General features: G+C 41.3%; 1 protein-coding gene across 1 annotated transcript in view; it reads right to left on the bottom strand.

Moving 5' to 3' along the window:
- The window catches only part of pif1 (PIF1 5'-to-3' DNA helicase homolog (S. cerevisiae)), a 48715-nt gene that overhangs the window by 8535 nt on the left and 18801 nt on the right, over positions 1–21379 (bottom strand). Inside the window, exons 6-10 of the mRNA XM_034183142.1 lie at positions 14516–14622; positions 14188–14327; positions 12308–12414; positions 12060–12147; positions 2349–2494 (exon numbers count right to left, since the gene is read on the bottom strand). Coding sequence (XP_034039033.1) covers positions 2349–2494; positions 12060–12147; positions 12308–12414; positions 14188–14327; positions 14516–14622 — 588 coding nt within the window. The remainder of the gene's footprint in view (positions 1–2348; positions 2495–12059; positions 12148–12307; positions 12415–14187; positions 14328–14515; positions 14623–21379) is intronic.

Below are 21379 nucleotides of genomic sequence, written 5' to 3'. Positions count from 1 at the left end.
ACTCGTTACCTTATTAGTTACATTACTTATTAGTTGCAAGTTTTCTGCAGATTCTAATAAAGTAATTGCATAAAGCTGCTAATGAAGTAACTGCATAAAGCACCTGTATAAAGCAACTAAAAATAACTAAAAAAAGTAACTTGTCAAAGTTACTTTGCACAACACTGCAGGCAACGGTACAACTTTACAAAACCGCATGCTGAGTAAAATAAAGCCTTTTAAGAGAGAGGGTCAGTGCTGATAGTGTGAAACGGACTTACTGCGTATTTAAAGTGAAGCAGGGCATTTGTATATTAAAAATAATAAAAAAAACAAAAACATGGTTTGGTCCACTGGCTGCTCTCCACCTCCACAGATCCATGCGGACTTTAAGTGAATTTAATCATGTTTAACTACTACTACTACTACTACTACAAAAAAAAGCCTTTATTCGGATTTCACAATGTACTGTCCACAGACCGCCTGGGCATGTGTTTCAGGAAAGCTCCAAAACTCTTAATGTGAAAAAAATTACCTGGGAAAACAGAGAGAGATGGAACACCCTAAACTTAAAAATCTGAATATGGCGCAGCGACATTGTGCCAGTGCTTAGAGAGAGCCATGTCACTATAGATATCGTTTAAAAAACACAAAAGTACTTTTGATCCGATTAATCGATAAAAAAAATTGATAGAATACTCTATTCCAAAAATATTTGATAGCTGCAGCCCTAGTCTGACCTGACGCGTGCTTTTGGTGACAGCTGAGCTGATTGCCTCTTTCGCATCATGTAGTGTTCAACGCAATTTCACACAAAGACCATTGGACAGAACCAGTCCTTGTGTGAAGGGAGTTTAATTGTACAACCCTCCCAATTTCGAGGATCATGTACGAGTAAACAATGTGTTTTAGTAAGAGGTATGTGGTCATTATATGAATGAAGCATGTTAGCGTACCTGCAGCACACAGCACAAGTTATCTGCCAGAAACAGCTCAGGAGGCACATTTCTCCATGTATGGAGTTGAGTCAGGAAGTGGGACCTGGCGTAAAACCAGTGCCAAATCAACATGCAGATCCATCTTGAATCTGCTGTAGCGACCCAGAGTGAAAACAAGGGAGCAGCCGAAGGGATTACTATGTGTTTCAATTACACGACCAGACGCTGGACGCACGGTGGCTTATGCTACGGTCACATTAGCCACAAACAGCAGAGCCAAGCTGTTGGTTTTGTCACTTGATGGACATTTCCAGGGGCCCGTACACTACATCTTCATAAAATGTCATGTAAAGCACTTCAGGTGTCTTTTTAGATTTAGAAGTGTTTATTTCTCACTAACCTTTACAGAATATGAGAAACATAATAGATTTATACTGAAACATAGCTTGGAATATTTTGTTTAAGGAAACAACCTGCTAACATTATGGTGCATCTTCACTCTGACTGGCAGTCGGTGTGCTGCTTGTAGCTAATGGGACCACGGCTTCAGTGTTTAACATTGTTGCCTCATAGCTGGAAGGTTGTTAGATTGCTTCCCACCTGGTCCTTTCTGTGTAGAGTTTGCACAGTCTTCCCATGTTTATGTGGGTTTCCTCCAGGCATGCGTTGTGTGAATGCGTTTGTCTATATGTGGCCCTGTGGTAGACTAGCGTCCTGTCCAGGGTGTACTCCACCTCACGCACTATAACTACTAGGATAGGATCCAACCCCCTGCAACCCTGGATTAGAGTAAGCTGATACAGAAAACAAATGGACAGAGGCTGACCTTTTTTTTCTCCATATTACTACCTACTGTATATCCTATAATACATTAAAGGAACAAGTTTGGCAGAGTGTGTGTGGTTTAGGTGGGGGAGCAGGGTCTACTCCATGATCACCAGCTCCAATATGTAGTGATAGGCAAATAGTCCTTGGTCCATGTTCAAATTGTATATGGGACCAACTGCATGTTTGGCGCCAGAGATAAGAAATTCTTGATAAGTGTGCCAGCGACAGTGCGCAAACACCACATCAACCGTCAAGAAGAAAAAACACTCATATGAATGAAAGTGTGCAAACTGAGCAGAGCAAAGAGTTCACAGTAAGCAATAATATTAAGTCCATTTGAAACCACACTCAATGATAATAGGATTCAGGTGCACTTTCCCCTTGCTACTCTCCATTTCAAACCTGAATGAAAAGCAATAAAACACTGCAGCACTAATGGAGCATGAAGGCCAACAATAAATCCTGCAGCCATTGGAAAGTGTCCCTCAGTCAATGCCGGTCTCCCTTGGCAACACAGATGAGGACTTTAAAGAAAGAAAAATGCCTGCAGCGGAGCTGAGCATTTGTCTCTCTGGTCTCTGTGGCTGTGTAACCTTTTCTTACCTGACTTTTGTGGATGGAAATGGCCCAAGCAAGTTTGAGTGGCAGCTGCTGTCGACAGAGATGGACCCCACCTCTAGACTTCAGCACCCAGCGCTCTGGCTTCAGTACCTCTGTAACACCGCATAGGAAGCGCACCCGAGGGAGTCCTGAGGAAATGGGCAGAGAGTTGTCATCATGAAAATCAGTGTGGCTGGGTTTTAGCACAATATTTCATAGGTGCAATTGCTGGTTGACTGTGGGTGCGAACCCCATTGCTTCTGGTTGCTAAGCAGCAAGAAACTAGTCCGGAATTCAAGCGAGAATAGCCCCTGCAAGCACAGTTCACAGAGAGCAGTTTGACACTGCTGTAGTTGCTGCAATCCAGATGATCACACTCTCCTTTCCAGAGTGGCACATGCATATTAATTGTATTCACAGGTGGGAGCGCCCAGGGCATTCTGTGCACAATTCTGCAAGACACAAACACTGTCCACAAAATTTATTTTAGGGTGGGCAATTAGTGTTGGTTGGACACTTGACCAATTTTCTTTAAAAAAAAAAGGGGGGCTGATGCTCGGTCCTGAGCACTTTAACACTCTGATAATGGTATAAATGATCATGGAAGGAAGAAATACATTTTATCCCCCTACACCTTTATTTTTTTTCCCCATCTAGCAGATGATCAAAGCGCTTTATAATGATACCTCACATTTACTTCCCCAGCCAAGACCGGCGCTCACTTTTACAGCTGGGTGGATTGACAAAGCATACTGTCCTGTCCAAAGACAGAAAGGCAGCAAGAACAACATCCAAACCCACATTTACATACTGGCAGGTGAGCTCATCGAACAGCTACTAAATGGTTGATGTGATATTATATTATATACATACATATACACATATATACACTATAATTTTAATTTAATTAATTTTAATTTAATTTATTTTCATTTATATAGCTCCAAATCACAACAGAGTTGCCTCAAAGCGCTTCACAGAGGTAAGGTCTAACCTTACCAACCCCCAGAGCAACAGTGGTAAGGAAAAACTCCCTGAGGAAGAAACCTCAAGCAGACCAGACTCAAAGGGGTGACCCTCTGCTTGGGCCATGCTACAAACAAATTACAGAACAATTCACGGATGAATATACAAGAAATGCTATTGGCGCACAGGAGGATCACCAACACGAATACAACTCCCATCTCTGGGTGGAGCTGCACCTTACACAGAGGAAAAAAACAGAATCAGGCATCAGAAAGACAAAAAATACTGTATAATTTGCCAGCATTAAACAAGAAAAACAGAGAAATACTATGGTGATTGCCGGCCACTAGCCCTAAACTTCACTAAAAGACCCCAGAATTTAGGTAAAGTTGAGGTCGCAGCCCGCTCCAATTACTAATAAATGAATTGAAAGACTAAAAAGCGTAAAACAAAACTGTACCAGTATGCTAACCATATGAAAGGGAAAATAAGTGCGTCTTAAGTCTGGACTTGAAAATCTCCACAGAATCTGACTGTTTTATTGATGCAGGGAGATCATTCCACAGAACAGGGGCATGATAAGAGAAAGCTCTGTGACCCGCAGACTTCTTATTCACCTTAGGGACACAAAGTAGTCCTGCACCCTGAGAACGTAAAGCCCGGGCCGGTACGTAAGGTTTAATTAGGTCAGCTAGGTAGGGAGGTGCCAGTCCATGAATAATTTTATAGGTTAGTAGCAGAACCTTAAAATCTGATCTCACTGGGACAGGAAGCCAGTGAAGGGATGCCAAAATGGGTGTAATGTGGTCGAACTTTCAGTCTTAGAGTTTAAAAGTAGGACGTTTCTGGACATCCAACTTCTCACTGCTGCAAGGCAATCTTCTAAGGATTTTATGTGAACGAGATTACCAGCAGTTATCAGCATGTATAACTGAGTATTATCTGTATAGCAATGAAAGATAATCCCAAAACACCGTAATATGTGCCCAAGGAGTGCTATATAAAGGGAGAAAAGCAGGGGGCCTAAGACAGACACTTGTGGAACCCAAATTTCATGTCACTAAGGTTAGAGGTAGTGTTACTGTACAAAACACAGTGAGAACAACTGGTCAAGTATGACGTCAGCCATGCAAGAACACTCCCAGTAATCCCAAAATGATTTTCCAGCCTATCAAGTAGAATATGATGATCCACTGTATCAAATGCAGCACTGAGATCTAACAGCAACAGAACCGTAGTGGTGTCCGAATCCATTGTAAGCAGAAGATCATTCACCACTTCAGTGAGAGCTGTCTCTGTGGAATGATATTTTCTAAAAGCAGACTGCATTGGCTCAAAGAGATTATTCTCAGTAAGATAGTCTATGAGCTGCCGTGACACCACTTTTTCCAGAATTTTAGAGAAAAACGATAGATTTGATATGTCCGATAGTTTGTCAATACACTAGGGTCAAGATTAGGTTTCTTAAGTAATGGTTTAATCACTGCAGATTTGAAACATTTAGGAACAGATCCAGAAGTTAAAGACAGACTAATAATTTCCAGCACAGTCGGTCCAAGAGTGGGCCACAGGTCCTTAAACAGTTGGTATAGGGTCAGATAAACAGGTTGTGCTTTTTGTTGATATTATGAGTTTTGTCAGCATGCCTAGTGAGATACTATCAAATTCTGTAAATCTAGGTAACACCTCAGTAGTGGCGCCCACCTTAATAGCAGGGTGTAGTGGCTGGGTTAAGGCATGCCGGGATATGTTTAACCTGATGTCTTCTATTTTCTTCCCAAAGTAATCCAGGAAATCTTGTGCTGTAAAAGGAGAGCGAACTATAGGTGGTTGTCCATGCATAAGTGTTGCCACCGTGTCAAACAAGAACTTTGAGTTATGCTTGTTTTTGTTGATCAAATCAGAGTAGTAAGTCTGCTTTGTAGCCAGTAATGCATGCTTATAGTCTAAGATAGCATCACGCCACGCAAGGTGAAATACTTCTAATTTTGAACGATGCCATTTCCGTTCTAGACATCTTGCTTTATGCTTAAACACGGCAGCGAAGCTGTAAACTTAATAAGTGAGTGATCAGAGACCACTGATGTAAGAGGCATGATGTCAATATTCGTGACAGCAATACCACGTGTAAGAACCAGATCCAGGGTATTTCCACTAATGTGCGTCGAATCCCGAATGTATTGCCGAAATCCTAATGCATCCACAATTTCCATAAATGATTTGCAGAAGGGATCAGAAGGCTTATTTATATGAATGTTAAAGTCTCCAATGATCAGAATGTTATCTACACTAGTTGACAAGTTAGAGATGAATGCACCAAATTCATCTAAGAATTCAGAATATGGGTCAGGAGGCCTATATACAGTGACAACTTAATGCGACTGATTTTTATTCTTCTGACCTTGGCAATGTGTAATATCCTGAGCAGAGCGGAGAATCAGATGCTCAAACAGGTGATTTGTAACCCCCAACAGTTAATAAGCTAAACCTAGATTTAAAAATAAGAGCAACATCCCCGCCTTGCTTCATCACGAGGGATGTGACAAAATGTATAAACTGGTGGGCAGGCCTCATTTAAGGGGAGAACAGCTTTAGGTTTAAGCCATGTTTCACATAGCCCAATCATATCTAAGTGATTATCAATAATTAGATCATTGATCAACAATGATTTTGAGGACAGTGATCTTATGTTAATGAGACCCAGTCTAAGGACCTCAATGGGGTTGACAGTTGAACTGTTTGGGTTTAGGAGTGGTTCCAGAGTAGCATATATAAGATGCAGGTTTAGGTTTAAGACATTCCATGCGCGTTGTAGGTAGCAGACACGAAATCTTTGCTATTGCTGGAACAACCATTGGGCCATCCTCAATTTCAACATCATCCGATATAGTAATGGGTATTATGTTTGGAAAGCATATCCCTCTATGATTATTATGGACATGACTACAGAAGCAGGCCACAGTCAACTTGTTGAAATTCCCTCCCTGGCAAATAAACTGCACTATCACCATAGTAGATTTTCTGCACTAAATTCCCCGCTAAGCTAATGGATTCCACACCCACATTTGTCATAAGCCTTGCAGGGTCTCTAATCACCTGCTCCGTGGCCTGCTGTAGATTCCTAATGTTACCCTCCCTGTAGAGCTCTATGTTCGCAGAAAAGATGGCGGCGCCTTCCCCATTAAAGTGGAGGCCGTCTGGCATCAGCAAGCCACGGCGGCCCCAGAACGAAGGCCAGTTATCAAAGCTAAAGCCTTGCTGTCTACAAAACTGCGCCAGCCACCTATTTAACAATGTCAGCCTGCCAAACACCTCATCAGTACCCCGGGAGGGGAGGGGACCAGAGACTATTAATGGATGCTGACACATCTTTCTGGCAAGGTCACAAGTACTCTCTATGTCCATTTTTGTGACCTCTGAGTGCTTCATCCTCATATCATTGGTGCCAACATGAATAACTATGTGACTATATCTCATGTCATGTTCCTTCGTCTGTCTTCCCTTCTGCAGTGTCAGCACCCTAAGATGAGATGCAATGTCGGGAGCTCTGGCCCCAGGAATACTTTTAACGTCAGTCAGCATCTGTAACCTGACTTTGCGGGTGATAGAATCCCCTATCACTAAAGTCCGGTGTTTCGGCCTGGAGACAGGAGTGGAAGTCACTTGTGGGCTCAGAATTCACATCTGGCAAATCTAACCCTAACCAATTCAGTTCGCACTGGCGAGTGTGATCGGGGTGCCACAACCGGGCACCAAGCCCTACGGGGCTTCCTCCGCCTAGCCACAGTCCGAAAGCCGTCCTCCACAGCCGGCGTTTTTAAGCTGATGCTAATGGGCTCGCTAGCCTGCCCAACACTAACCTCATCTGGCACTAACCGCATCTAACTCCACTGAGCTAAGAAGCTGCTCTAACTTATGGACACGGCTCTCTAAGAGAGCCACCCTATCTTCCAACATCACACAGTATTTATGGAGGGTGCAAAGTAGAATTAGTAGTGTACTTTGTGCACTAAGAAATTCAAGAATGTAGCCAAGCAAACACGAGCTAACCAATAATGGATAAGCTAACCATTCCCAAGGCTCACACAGACGCAAATAAATTTAACTTCACAGCAGTTACACTGACAAACTAAGAGAAGTATTAAACAGGTAAAAAAGCAGCAGCTATAAAATACACTAAACAGTTAACAGGAGTGTAAAAAAATGAAAAGAAAAAATGATGACGGGGTCCGAAATAGCTAACGCAAGCTAACCGCTCCTAAGATTTTTACACAGGACTAAAATGATTACTTAAAATTCACAACAGTTCGACTGGAAAATGAACAGAAGTGATAAACGGGTAAAAAAGAACAGCTATAAAAGTAACGACGGAGAGGGGAGGGATTGACCTAGCTAGCCAAAGCTAACCGCTAGCAAATGCTAACTGCTAGCGATTCACAACAGGACTGTTAAATAACGTTCATTGTAGATACAGTTAATAACCAGAAGAGTGCGAAACAAATAAAAGAAGCGTATACAACTGTGTGAAGTTCAGAGTGGCGTAGCAGCAACAAACAATCTGTCAGAAGCAAGTTGCATATACACACACACACACACATATACATACATACACACATACACATATGTATGTGTGTGTGTGCACGCGGGCGTAGACTAGCTGAGTTACCCGTTCTATGAGCAGTTAATAGAGACAAATTTTAACCATATCACTGTATATTTCATGTCACTTTAGTTCAGGTGTAGTAAGTTGCGTTGCATGTGAAGCAGCAGGACCTTCATGGCCGGGATGACGGTGGGAGATCGAACCCACGCGGCTCCCACCAAAAGACCGTTCCTCTACCAGGTCAACCAAAGGGGAACTCCCCGTTAGCCAAGCTAGCGGGAACGTCTTTTCAATTGGGACCCGGGACTTTCATCCCGCTACACATCTCCCCGCCATTTTTGACTTTGTCCCAAAGTCACAGGTGCATGTTAGCATACTCTGTGAGCCACATCCTGTTCGTGACGCCAGACTGAAGCAGCAGGACCTTTGTGGCCGGGACAACGGTGGGGGATCAAACCCACGCGGCTCGCACCAAAAGACCGTTCCTCTACCAGGTCAGCCAAAGGGGAACTCCCTGTTAGCCAAACTAGCGGGAACGTCTTTTCAATTGGGACCCGGGACTTTCATCCCGCTACACATGTATGTTATTAATTTTCATAGAGAAATTTGTGACATTCATGAGGCTCAAGCGAATGATGATAAAAAGACGATGTACTCGTATGTCATATCACCGCAATGCTCTGGGATATATAATGTCGTTAGTCTCTGCAAAGGTTCCCCAGCTCTATTCCATTTCATCCATTTAGCACTTGGGATTTTACAACCTAACACCCCTCGCTTCTTGGGAGGCATAACAGTCTACATGCTGCACACAGCAGGTACATTTTAAGTAATAACCCCCCCCCCCCCAAAAAAAAAACACATGCCTTAGCTCGCATACAGCGCACGCTGGCCTGCTCAGATTCGAACCAACGTACACCCTAGCCAGCCGCTGCTACGTAGTAAGTAAAGTGCGACGCTTCCTACCTGACCTAAGTACCACATGAACTGTGAAAATAAGGGCTCCAGTGAGCAGGTTATGAGTTAATATACAAGGATGAGTGTGTGTGTGTTCGTGCACGTACGCTTTCAACGTAAGGGCCCAAGTGACCTCCCCCTTGGTGCCCCCAGTCACCACAGCAAGATTGGTGTTGATTGCTTAATTACTGTGGCTGTGCAGAGTGAACACACCCGGTCAGCTTTATAAATTAGATTTTGTTTTTCCTAAACCCCTTGAATTAAAACTGAAAAGTTTCACTATATAAAAAAAAAAAATGCGCGCACACACACACACACACCTAGTTACTTTTTAACTCAGTTGGTGAAGGACAATGTTTTGTTTCACACACACACACACACACACACAAAGCAGATGTAATATAATTGCACAGAATATGAAATAGACAGAGGTGGCAAGAAAGGAGTAAGAGGGAATGAGCTTCATTTGGTGGTCTCAGTTCTGGAATTGTGATCAAGAGAAAAGCCAATGACCAGGAAAAAAAAACAAAACCTAGCTGCCACTATTTATTGCAGGCGCTTCATTTTGAAAATCAGAACTTACAACTTAAGGAACTCACAACCCCAGTTCCAATGCAGTTGGGACATTGTGTAAAATGTAAATAAAAACAGAATACAATGATTTGCAAATCCACTTCAACCTATATTCAACTGAATACACCACAAAGACAAGATATTTAAAGTTCAAACTGATAGATGTTATTGTTTTGTGCAAATATTTGCTCATTTTGAAATGGAGGCCTGCAACACATTTCAAAAAAAGTTGGGACAGGGCAACAAAAGACTGGGAAAGGTGATGAATGCTCAAAGAACACCTCATTGGAACAGGTGAGTGTCATGACTGGGTATAAAAGGAGCATCCCCAAAAGGCTCAGCCGTTCAGAAGCAAAGATGGGGTGAGGATCAACACTGAACAACTATGCGAAAAAAAAAAATAAAATAGTCCAACAGTTTAAGAACAATGTTTCTTAATGTTCAATTGCAAGGAATTTAAGGATTCCATCATGTATAGTCCATTATATAATCAGAAGATTCAGAGAATCTGGAGAACTTTCTACAAGTAAGCAGCAAGGCCAAAAAACCAACACTGAATGCTCATGATCTTCGATTCCTCAGGTGGTACCGCATAAAAAGCCAACATGATTGTGTAAAGGATCTTACCGCGTGGGCTCAGGAACAATTCAGAAAACCACTGTCAGTTAACACAGTTCGTCACTACATCTGCAAGTGCAAGTTAAAACTCTACCATGCAAAGCGAAAGCCATACATCAACAACATCCAGAAATGTCGCCACCTTCCCTGGGCCTGAGCTCATTTGAAATGGACAGATGCAGAGTGGAAAAGTGTGCTGTGGTCTGATGAGTCCACATTTCAAATTGTTTTTGGAAATCATGGACGTCGTGTCCTCCGGACAAAAGCGGAAAAAGGCCATCCAGATTATTATCAGCGCAAAGTTCAAAAGCCAGCATCTGTGATGGTGTGGGGGTGTGTTAGTGCCCATGGCATGGGCAACTTACACATCTGTAATGGCATCATCAATGCTGAAAGGTACATCCAGGTTTTGGAGCAACACATGCTGCCATCCAAGCAACATCTTTTTCAGGAACGTTGTCATTATGGAGTGTTGCATGTAGAATTTTGAGGGGAAAAAAAATAATTTCATCTATTTTGGAATTTGCCTGTAACATAATATGCGGAAAAACGGAAGCACTGTAAATCTTTCAGGATGCACTGTATGTGCATAGGGTGGTGTAGTGGATAAGTGGTTAGTATGCATGTTAACCCCCAAAACATGAATCAGCAAATCGTGAATTATCCCCAAACTGTTAATTACAAAGCGTGAATTCTGAAAAAATATCTACCTGAATGTCAAGGCAGGTCTCGCAAAACATGAATATCAATCATAATATATATATTTTTTCAGTTTAAATAGTTTACAGATTTCAGTTTCCGGATCAATTACTGCAGGAAATCTTGATCGCAAATTCTATAACCGCAATTTTTTTTTCTTCTTTGGTTTGTTTGTTTTTTGGGGAGAGAGGGGGTAGTTGGAGTTTACTACACCCGGTGAGGTGAGTGGAAAGTGGTTCTCGCTTCTAGTGTCAAGCATCCGACTTGCTCCGGGGACAGGGGCAGATGAGGAGTTTGACTGGAACGGTACACCTTCCAAATGTTAATGTAGGTGTCAAACTCAGGGAGGACAGAAACCTCCCCTAGAGACTCTGGTAAAGTTAGAAAGATATTCACAGATTTTAAGTTCACGGCTCAGTCATCTTAAGGGAAATGAGGAAAACGAACAACACTAGTTTCTAACCTCAGGAAGGTTGACAATGAGCTACAATCTTATTTTCTCCATATGAGCTGTACTCTGAGCTGGAAAAATAAACACTGATCTGAACGAGCAGGCGACTGAGAAACAAAGTGCACAAATGAAGAGACACCAGAAAAATATTGAATAAATTCAGGTGTGGTGTCACCAAATTCACTAAAGACATCAGTGGTCTCCTGTTGGAAAAAATGTGCAAAAACTGAACTTTGCTTATTTTAATGATTAAAAAAGAAAAATCACTAAAATTTAATTTTTGCATATTTTTCCAAACAGAGCTGTAGTATAACCAGCAGGAGATCACTGATGTGTGCAGTAAATTTTGTGTCGCTACACCTTTTAACAATGATGCTATTGAAAATTTAAACAATGGAAAATTCCATTAAATTCTTAAAAAGCCATTTTTCCAAACTGAGTGCAGCAGTAGCACTTGGGGCTGTAGCAAGTCGGGCGCTTGACACCAAAAGCGAGAACCGCTCTGATCACCTCCCCGCCTCACCGACTGTGGTGAACCCCTGCCTGATGGCTGCAGCAATCCTCGGTGGAAATGATAAGGGTTAGGGGTCATACACTGTGATATTGGCTGCTGTGTTTTACATTCAGTTTCATCTGACATTTTTCATTTCCACTTCATCATATCAGACTTAACTTGTTGCAGGAGCTTCCTATATTCTGCACATTCTTCCTTCATCAACACCACTTCATGTGTGGGAAAAGCTGCTAGCGTATTTTTTTTCATACACACCACTGTTACAAGGCCCCTGGTGTCAGTTTTAGTTTTAAAAAGGCGCATGATAAAACCCCTTTCAAGACAAGGACTCACCATGTTTGCCAGACTCAAAATCCACCACAACTCCTCTGGCTCCATTGACCAGACCTCGAGGAACATCCAGGTTCTTTGTCAGCATGACCTTATGAGGCAGAAAACATTTTTAAAGCACTTTATTACTCAAATGCCAAATGGGCACAGTGTTCAGTACAGCAAATTGCAGCACAATGTATCAAACTATGCCAGACACATTTTGTAGATAATAATGGACACACTCACTGTGTTCAGAGCACCATGCCTACCTGAGCGCCCACTTTGAGTTGGAGCCGTCTGTTGACAGGGCTGTGAGCGTCTATAATGTTCACCAGAGCCGGGTCACTGTCCACTGCCTCAAAGACACGCATCGACCCTAAGACACAACGTTACAGCACCAACAACATTCAGTCTGTGAATGTCATGGATGTGGTCAGTTCTGTAGTCAAAATATTGCAAGTGCAAAAACAGGAAAATGTTGAATATACATCACATAAAACACACAGTTCTGAGTGGTGGGTGAGAAGCAGCCAAACTGCTTTGAACTATTAGATTTAAAAATGGTGCATTCTGAGTCCATTTTCCCCAGTAATGAAAACTAAATACATTAATAATAAGAATAAAGCCTTTATTGCCATTGTACATATATACATACAATGAAATTTATCCTATGCATTTAACCATCCTAATTACAGTTAGACACAATCCAACCACTAAGAGCAGTGGGTAGCTACTGGGGACCAACTCCAGATGTAGAGATACAGCCTTGGTCAGGGACAGAGAAAGGGGCAGACCCTAAATAAGCATATTTTTGATTCTGGGAGAAAACCAGGTTGCCCGGAGGCAACCCACACAGACACGGGAGAACATGCAAAAGCCACACAGGAAGGCCAGTGTTGCAGACTGAACAGTCCCACCTACAAAGTCATCCCCCGCCTTCAGTGCGCATGCGTAATTACAGAGCGTCAACAGCGATTCACCGATTATCGCCTCGTTTCTGCTTAAAATTAGCTTTAGAATGATTTAGCACCTGGTGCAGACCTGGTGTTCTTGTTACTGCACTTACAAGTATATTGAGAAAGTCTGTTCACTATGTATTGTCACATTCTTGACGTGGCTCTAAGGATTGCGTTTGCCAAACCAGTTGCAAACAAATGCACATGGACAGTGAGGGAAAGAGCCAAGGACCGCAGAGAGTTTTCAAATTGCAGTTTTGTGACATATGTACTACCAAGCTATAGGGCGAGCTCCTTAGAAAAACTGCAACAAAACAAAACCACAAAAAAGACAATGGCAAAAAACTGAACAGAGTTGCATAGTTCCTCTTTAAGTCACTTAAAAAAGGACAGACAAATCTGACAACACACTTTGACAGAATGAATGTGAAAACCATTCATTCAGTGTAATGACTGCACAGTCATAACAAGGTTCTTTAACAGGAACTGGCATCTGATTCAGAGTCATTTCCTGTTTTGCTATTGTTAGACCTTAGCACTGCATCTGATACTGTGGATCATCAGATTTTGTTGGATAGACTAGAGAACTACTTTGTCACTTCAGGCCAGGCTCTCCAGTGAGTAACTTCATACTTGTCAGAGATCTTACCGTGTTCTGTTTAATAATTCCCCCTCTGAGTCATGCATGGTCAAGTATGGGGTTCCACAGGGATCTGCTTTGGGGCCACTGCCGTTTTCATTTTATATAGCACCGCTGGGTCAGATTCTTTGTTCGTTCCAATTGGATTTTCATATTTTTTATGCTGATGATCTGCATCTGTATATGTCACTGGCAATGAGCGATGGTTCTGAACTATCTAAACTTGGTACCTGTCTGACTGTTAAGAGCTGGTTATCAGCATTCCTGCTCCTTAACTCAGCTAAGACCAAAATGCTTATTATTGGACCGAGTCACCTTTACAATACTTTTACTCTGTTTTTGCATGACTGTGTTATTCATTGCAAAGAGTTAAAAATCTGTGTTTTTGATAAAACACTTTCCTTTGAGTCTCAAATTGAGGATGTCACTAGAATCGCTTTTTTCATTTGAGAAGCATTGCTAAGGTTAGACCTGCCTTGCCTTTTAAGGATGCGTTTGTAACTACTGGTTACAGTAAGGTACCAATTTTACACCTAGTGAGAAGAAAGCTGACCTGGCAACTGCTGGAGCTTGTTTTCATTGGTGAGTTCCACGTCGTCCTTGTGAGTGCACAGCCTGGTTGCTAGAATGCCGTCCCTCTCAATGCAGTGGTAGGCGCTTCGCATCAGCTTGGCAGTGACTTCTTCTGTCACTCTAAAGGATGACAATTGAAACATCTTTAGTTCCTTTTGTTTGGAAAACTCATTGTAACATAGCAGTAATGTTTAGCCAAATAAGACAACCTGTGACAGCTGCAGGTCTACATCCTCAGCTGTTGATGTCTTATATAAAACTGTGTATTAAATAGCATAATATTTTACGCAAGGTCATACATTTATTACCTGCCTACTCGTACTGCCTGCAGGAGGGAGATGAAAGACTGGTCCGTCTGTCGCCGCACTTCTGTTAGCTCCATGTTGACATGGATGACCTTCCTCCAACTTCTGGCCTGAAGGTCCAAAAAGCAGCAAAGTCCTTTTACTCACTTGACACCATTTAGACATTAACCACAGAATCTACAATGATGACTTTGCAATGCAATAAACCACAAATGAGACCGCTTTTGAATCTACTTCACATATACACAGGAACAACAGAACATTAGAACTCCACTACAACAGCTTCCAACACATTTTGAAAGGACTGCGCCAAACCAGTTTTTGTTTTCATGTTTGAAACAAACATTTTAAAAGGGGTTTCTCTTCAAGTAATTCAGTCAAAATGTTTTCTTTCCACTGGTGCAGGCAGAGGTTGAGAGAGCAGATGATCCATCTCAGTCCATGGGACAAGCAGGTTTTTAGCACCACTTAAGTGGATTAAACACTTACAATCCAGGCACAGTATACCATGCCCCATGCAAAAATGTATGGTACCCATGCCAGTGTGGCAGCTTTATCCAGGTCAGAGTCCTTGAAGAGTAACACAGGGGTCAACATTTTATAATGTGTGAATCCTACTGAAAGATGTATCACATTATTTGCGTGATCATAAAGACTCCAAATAGTTGTAGTTTGGACCCTCTACAAGTTAATGTTATGAAGTTATGAGATAAAAACAGCAAAAAATGGTGACAGGGGTAAGTTTCAGTTTGTACAGGTGTCAAAAGTTAAAGTGGCCCAAATTTTGGTAAAAAATGTGGGGGATATACATCTACAGTGATAGAATTGGGCTAAATAGGGCTTGCTTCTACTGGACTGCCAACATGATCATGATGGCATAATAACATTTCTATACAAATCATAACAGCTGAAATTTTCAGTTTTACGCATGTCACGATATACAGTACCTAGATTTTGATGACAGGCACCTGGCTACATTTTGATGCAAGCTATACACAATTATGAAGAAATACTAAGAAGTGCTTTCTGAAATTTCTCTTTACAAAAAGACCCAAACACACACAGTAGTGGGGGAATAAAAGTCATTATTATGAGAAATGAGTTTCATGTTGTGGTTAAAAAGTTTTAATATGAAGCCTAACCTGCCCTGTAGCAACCAAATAACAGTTTGTCATATGAGTCACCTCCACCATTGTGTACTTAGGACAAACTGATGATTTCTGTTGTCTTGCCTGTGGGGCGATGACCATATAATGTGCTTTCCCGAGCACGATTCAGCCAACAGGTGCCTTACTGCTGAGGATATCTGGGAATGGATGAAGTCCACAGGACCCCCACATTTCATTTGTCTCAAGCATAGAGTCAAGGTTTGGTCAGATTAATTACAAATGAGGGTAACAAGCAGTTGGCATTTGTCACTGGATAAGAGTTTTCACAGCGTGGTCAGCTCATGATTATTGTGCACAATGTTTAAACGGATTATAAAAGAGATTATTAATCTGTTATTAACTTCTGGATGTGTTCCTAAATGTTTCAAATCTGCAGTGATTAAACCATTACTTGAGAAATCTAATCTTGACCCTTGTATATTGAAAAACCTTAGGCCGATATCAAATCTATCATTTTGCTCTAAAAATCTGGAAAAGGTGGCTTCACAGCAGCCCGTGGACCACCTTACTGAGAATTTTTTTGAGCCACTGCAGTCTGCTTTTAGAAAATATCATTGCACAGAGACGGCTCTCACTAAAGTGGTGAATGATCTTCTGCTTGCAATGGATTCGGACACCACTATGGTTCTGGTGCTGTTAGATCTTAGTGCTGCATTTGATACAGTGGATCATCATATTCTACTTGATAGGCTGGAAAATCATTTTGGGATTACGGGGAATGCCCTTGCATGTTTGACATACCTGACCAGTCATTCTCATTTTGTACAACAACACTGTCTCTAACCTTAGTAACGTGAAATTTGGGGTTTCACAGGGGTCCATCGTAGGCCCCCTGCTTCCCTCCCTTTATAAAGCACCCCTTGGACACATATTGTGGCGTTTTGGGATTACCATTCATTGCTATACTGATGATACTCAGTTATACAACCCCTGGCAAAAATTATGGAATCACTGGCCTCGGAGGATGTTCATTCAGTTTAATTTTGTAGAAAAAAAGCAGGTCACAGACATGACACAAAACTAAAGTCATTTCAAATGGCAACTTTCTGGCTTTAACACTAAGAAATCAAGTAAAAAAAAAAAGTTGTGGCAGTCAGTAACGGTTAATTTTTTAGACCAAGCAGAGGGAAAAAAAATATGGACTCACTCAATTCTGAAGAATAAATTATGGAATCACCCTGTAAATTTTCATCCCCACAACTAACACCTGCATCAAATCAGATCTGCTCGTTAGTCGACATCTAAAAAGGAGTGATCACACCTTGGAGAGCTGTTGCACCAAGTGGACTGACATGAATCATGGCTCCAACATGAGATGTCAATTGAAACAAAGGAGGATTATCAAACTCTTAAGAGGGTAAATCATCACGCAATGTTGCAAAAGATGTTGGTTGTTCACAGTCAGCTGTGTCTAAACTCTGGACCAAATACAAACAACATGGGAAGGTTGTTAAAGGCAAACATACTGGTAGACCAAGGAAGACAAAGTGTCAAGACAGAAAACCTAAAGCAATATGTCTCAAAAATCGAAAATGCGCAACAAAACAAATGAGGAACGAATGGGAGGAAACTGGAGTCAACGTCTGTGACCGAACTGTAAGAAACCGCCTAAAGGAAATGGGATTTACATACAGAAAAGCTAAACGAAAGCCATCATTAACACCTAAACAGAAAAAAAAACAAGGTTACAATGAGCTAAGGAAAAGCAATCGTGGAGTGGATGACTGGATGAAAGTCATTCAGTGATGAATCTCAAATCTGCATTGGGCAAGGTGATGATGCTGGAACTTTTGTTTGGTGCCGTTCCAATGAGATTTATAAAGATGACTGCCTGAAGAGAACATGTAAATTTCCACAGTCATTGATGATATGGGGCTGCATGTCAGGTAAAGGCACTGGGGAGATGGCTGTCATTACATCATCAATAAATGCACAAGTTTACGTTGATATTTTAGACACTTTTCTTATCCCATCAATTGAAAGGATGTTTGGGGATGAGGAAATCATTTTTCAAGATGATAATGCATCTTGCCATAGAGCAAAAACTGTGAAAACATTCCTTGCAAAAAGACACATAGGGTCAATGTCATGGCCTGCAAATAGTCCGGATCTTAATCCAATTGAAAATCTTTGGTGGAAGTTGAAGAAAATCGTCCATGACAAGGCTCCAACCTGCAAAGCTGATCTGGCAACAGCAATCAGAGAAAGTTGGAGCCAGATTGATGAAGACTACTGTTTGTCACTCATTAAGTCCATGCCTCAGAGACTGCAAGCTGTTATAAAAGCCAGAAGTGGTGCAACAAAATACTAGTGATGTGTTGGAGTGTTCTTTTGTTTTTCATGATTCCATAATTTTTTCCTCAGAATTGAGTGATTCCATATTTTTTTTCCCTCTGCTTGGTCTAAAAAAGTAACCATTACTGACTGCCACAATTTTTTTTTCTTGATTTCTTATAGTGTTTCTTAAAGCCAGAAAGTTGCCATTTGAAATGACTTTAGTTTTGTGTCATGTCTGATCTGCTTTTTTTCCTACAAAATTAAACAACTGAATGAACATCCGCCGAGGCTGGGGATTCCATAATTTTTGCCAGGGGTTGTACATGCCTATAACTGCTGGTAATCTCATCCACATAAAATCCTTAGATTGGCATCTGTGAAAAGATGGATGTCTAGCAATTGGTTCTAGGTCCAGTGAGACATCAGCATCAATTTGACCAGCTAACAATTAGCCTAGGCTCGTGTGTCATACATCACACTGACAACGTGGGGAACCTTGGGGTCATTTTTGATCCCAAGTTGTCCTTTGACCTCCACATTGGAGATATTACGAGGACTGCTTTCTTCCACCTGTGAAATAGAGTGAAGATTTGTCCTATCCTGTCTATGGCTGATGCTGAGACACTGATTCATGTATTTGGTTCTTCTAGACTAGACTACTGTAATGTTCTATTTACTGGTTTACCACAGTCCAGCATTAGGGGTCTCCAAATGGTTCAAAATGTTGCTGCCAGACTTTTGACAGGAATCAGAAAGTTTGACCACATTGCACCCATTTTGGAGTCTCTTCAATGGCTTCTTGTCCCAGTGAGATCAGATTTTAAGGTTCTGCTATTAACCTATAAAATTATTCACAGACTAGCACCTCCCTACTTTGCAGACCTAATTAAACCCTACGTACAGTACTCAGTGTTTTAAGGGCGCAGGACTATTTTGTGTCCCTAGAGTGAAGAAAAAAAAAAATGTGCGGGTCACAGCGCTTTCTCTTATTGTGCACCTGTTTTGTGGAATGATCTCCCAGTGTCAATAAATCAGTCAGATTCTGTAGAGACTTTCAAGTCCAGACTTGAGACGCACTTATTTTCCCTTTCGTATGGCTAGCATAGTATGGTACTATACTTCCTACCCTTTTAAATTCATTTTATTAGTAAACAGAGTGGGTCACGGCCTCAACTTTATCTAGTCTGGTGGGCTAGTGGCTGGCGATCAACTTATATTTCTTCTGTTTTTCTTGTTGCTTAATGCTGACAAATTATACCTTATTTGTTGTCTTTCTGCCACCTGATTGTTTTTTTTTCCCCCCCCTCTCTGTTTGAAGTGCGACTCCATCCAGAAGTGGGAGTGGGTGTCGTCTTCTGCAAGCCTCCTGTCCTGTGCACCAGTATGGACTCTGAAAATTTCCTCTATATTTATTTTGTCAATTGTGTCGGTAGCATGGCCCAAGCAGAGGGTCACCCCTTTGAGTCTGGTCTGCTTGAGGTTTGTTCCTCAAATTATCAGAGGGAGTTTTTCCTTACCCGTCACCTGTATGCTTGGTCTTGGGGTTCGTAAGGTTAGACCTTATTTGTGTTAAGCACCTTGAGGCAGTTGTGATTTGGCGCTATATAAATGAAATAGAAATTGGAGCGTATTTTGCGATTCTTGATTACTTTGCTCATGTGAGCGGCCAGCCAACCAATCAAAGTACGTCACACTGTCTTCATTTGGACTTCAATTCACTGTCATGTCACTCAGCAGTTGTATAAAATAGACCTCGTCTACTTTGGCCCTGCCTAGTTATTGACATGGTGACCATTTGTCTCTTGTTGCTGTAGAATCCACACACACTGACTGAAAAATGAATGACAGCCCGTCACTTTACCTCCGTCCTTTGTTTCGTCTGCCAAGGACGTAATAAAAATCTGCGTTTGTCTGTCTGTCAGCAAGATTACATCAAAACTACTGCACAGATTTTGATGAAATTTTCACCACAGAGATATTAGGTCAAGGATGATTCCATTAAATTTTGGAGGTGATCCAGATTATGGGTCAAGTTTCACTTTATTAGTGCAGCAAATAGACTTTTTGCAGAGGAATCCTTCAGATTCAGTTACAAGCACCAAAGTGTGACTGTGTATACCTGTTGGTACATATTTTAGGCAAATAACGTTGGCCCCCTATTGAAAATTCAAATGGCTAAGTAGGGGTCAATTGAAGAACTGCATAGGGGTCAAAAAATGTTCCAATCATATTGAAAGCTATACCACATTATGTGTCTGATCACAAAGATTCCAAAAAGGTATAGTTTGGACTATCTGTGACTGAATGTTCTGGAGTTGTGGGGTAAAAACAGCAAGCATGACGACAAAGGTCACTGTCAGTTTATACAGGGGTCAAAAGTTAAAGTTGCTCCGGTTATAGTAAAACATGATGCAAATTATTGGTCAAGTTAGTAGGATTTTAAAAAGGAATAGTCTGCGCTATGTGTCATGCTGAGTTATCGTGTTACAGGGTAACATATGTCACATGTCATAGAATCCAATGGACGTCGACATTGTTTGACCATTACTTTGGAGACCAAACATTCATCACACACAGTCAGAACTATTCCATTTGTTGATCCTATTAGTTCAACCAATAATTTGCACCACGTTTTACCAAAACTGGAGCTACTTTAACTTTTGACCCCTATAGAAACTGACCTTTGTCACCATTATTGCTGTTTTTACCCCATATTCAGTTATAGATAGTCCAAACTATACCTTTTTGGAATCATTGTCATCAGATACATAATGTGGTATCACTTTCAATATGACTAACATTTTTTAATTTTGACACTGTGCAATTCTTCAATTGACCCCTACCTGGCCCCCAATTGAAAATTCAAATGGCTAAAGTTATTTTTCTACAATATGTACCAAAAGGTATACACAGTCAAATTTTGGCGCTTGTAACCGGATTTGAACGATTCTTACAGTTATCTGCTGTACTATTAGAGGCTTTGAAGGATTACATCAAAACTACTGGACGGATTTTGACAAAAATTTTAACAGATACATATTAGGCCATGGAAGACGCCATTAAATTTGGGAGGTGATCTGATCCAGATTCTGGATCAAGTTTCACTTTATATACAGTAGGCTTTGAAGGATTACATAAAAACGACCTCACGGATTCTTGCCAAATTTGCACCACAGATATTAGGGCATGGAAGACTCCACTACATTTTGGAGATTTATCCGGATCAGGATTGGCAGACTTCAGAAAATTCTGATTGTGCTTGTTGCTAATGTAACCAAGGAGTTAGTTCATGGAGATAAGATCCACAAACCCCAAGCAGCACTGTGAGATGGACCCAGATGGTGTTTCTAATTTGGTATTTTACTGTAGGGAATTTTCTTAATGGTCCATCATAGACCACAGTCATGATGAAGAATGCTCT

This window comes from Thalassophryne amazonica, chromosome 12, assembly GCF_902500255.1.
Source record: "Thalassophryne amazonica chromosome 12, fThaAma1.1, whole genome shotgun sequence".
Taxonomy (NCBI): domain Eukaryota; kingdom Metazoa; phylum Chordata; class Actinopteri; order Batrachoidiformes; family Batrachoididae; genus Thalassophryne; species Thalassophryne amazonica.
The sequence above is the reverse complement of the archived record's forward strand: the minus strand, read 5'-3'. Positions and strand labels throughout refer to the sequence as shown.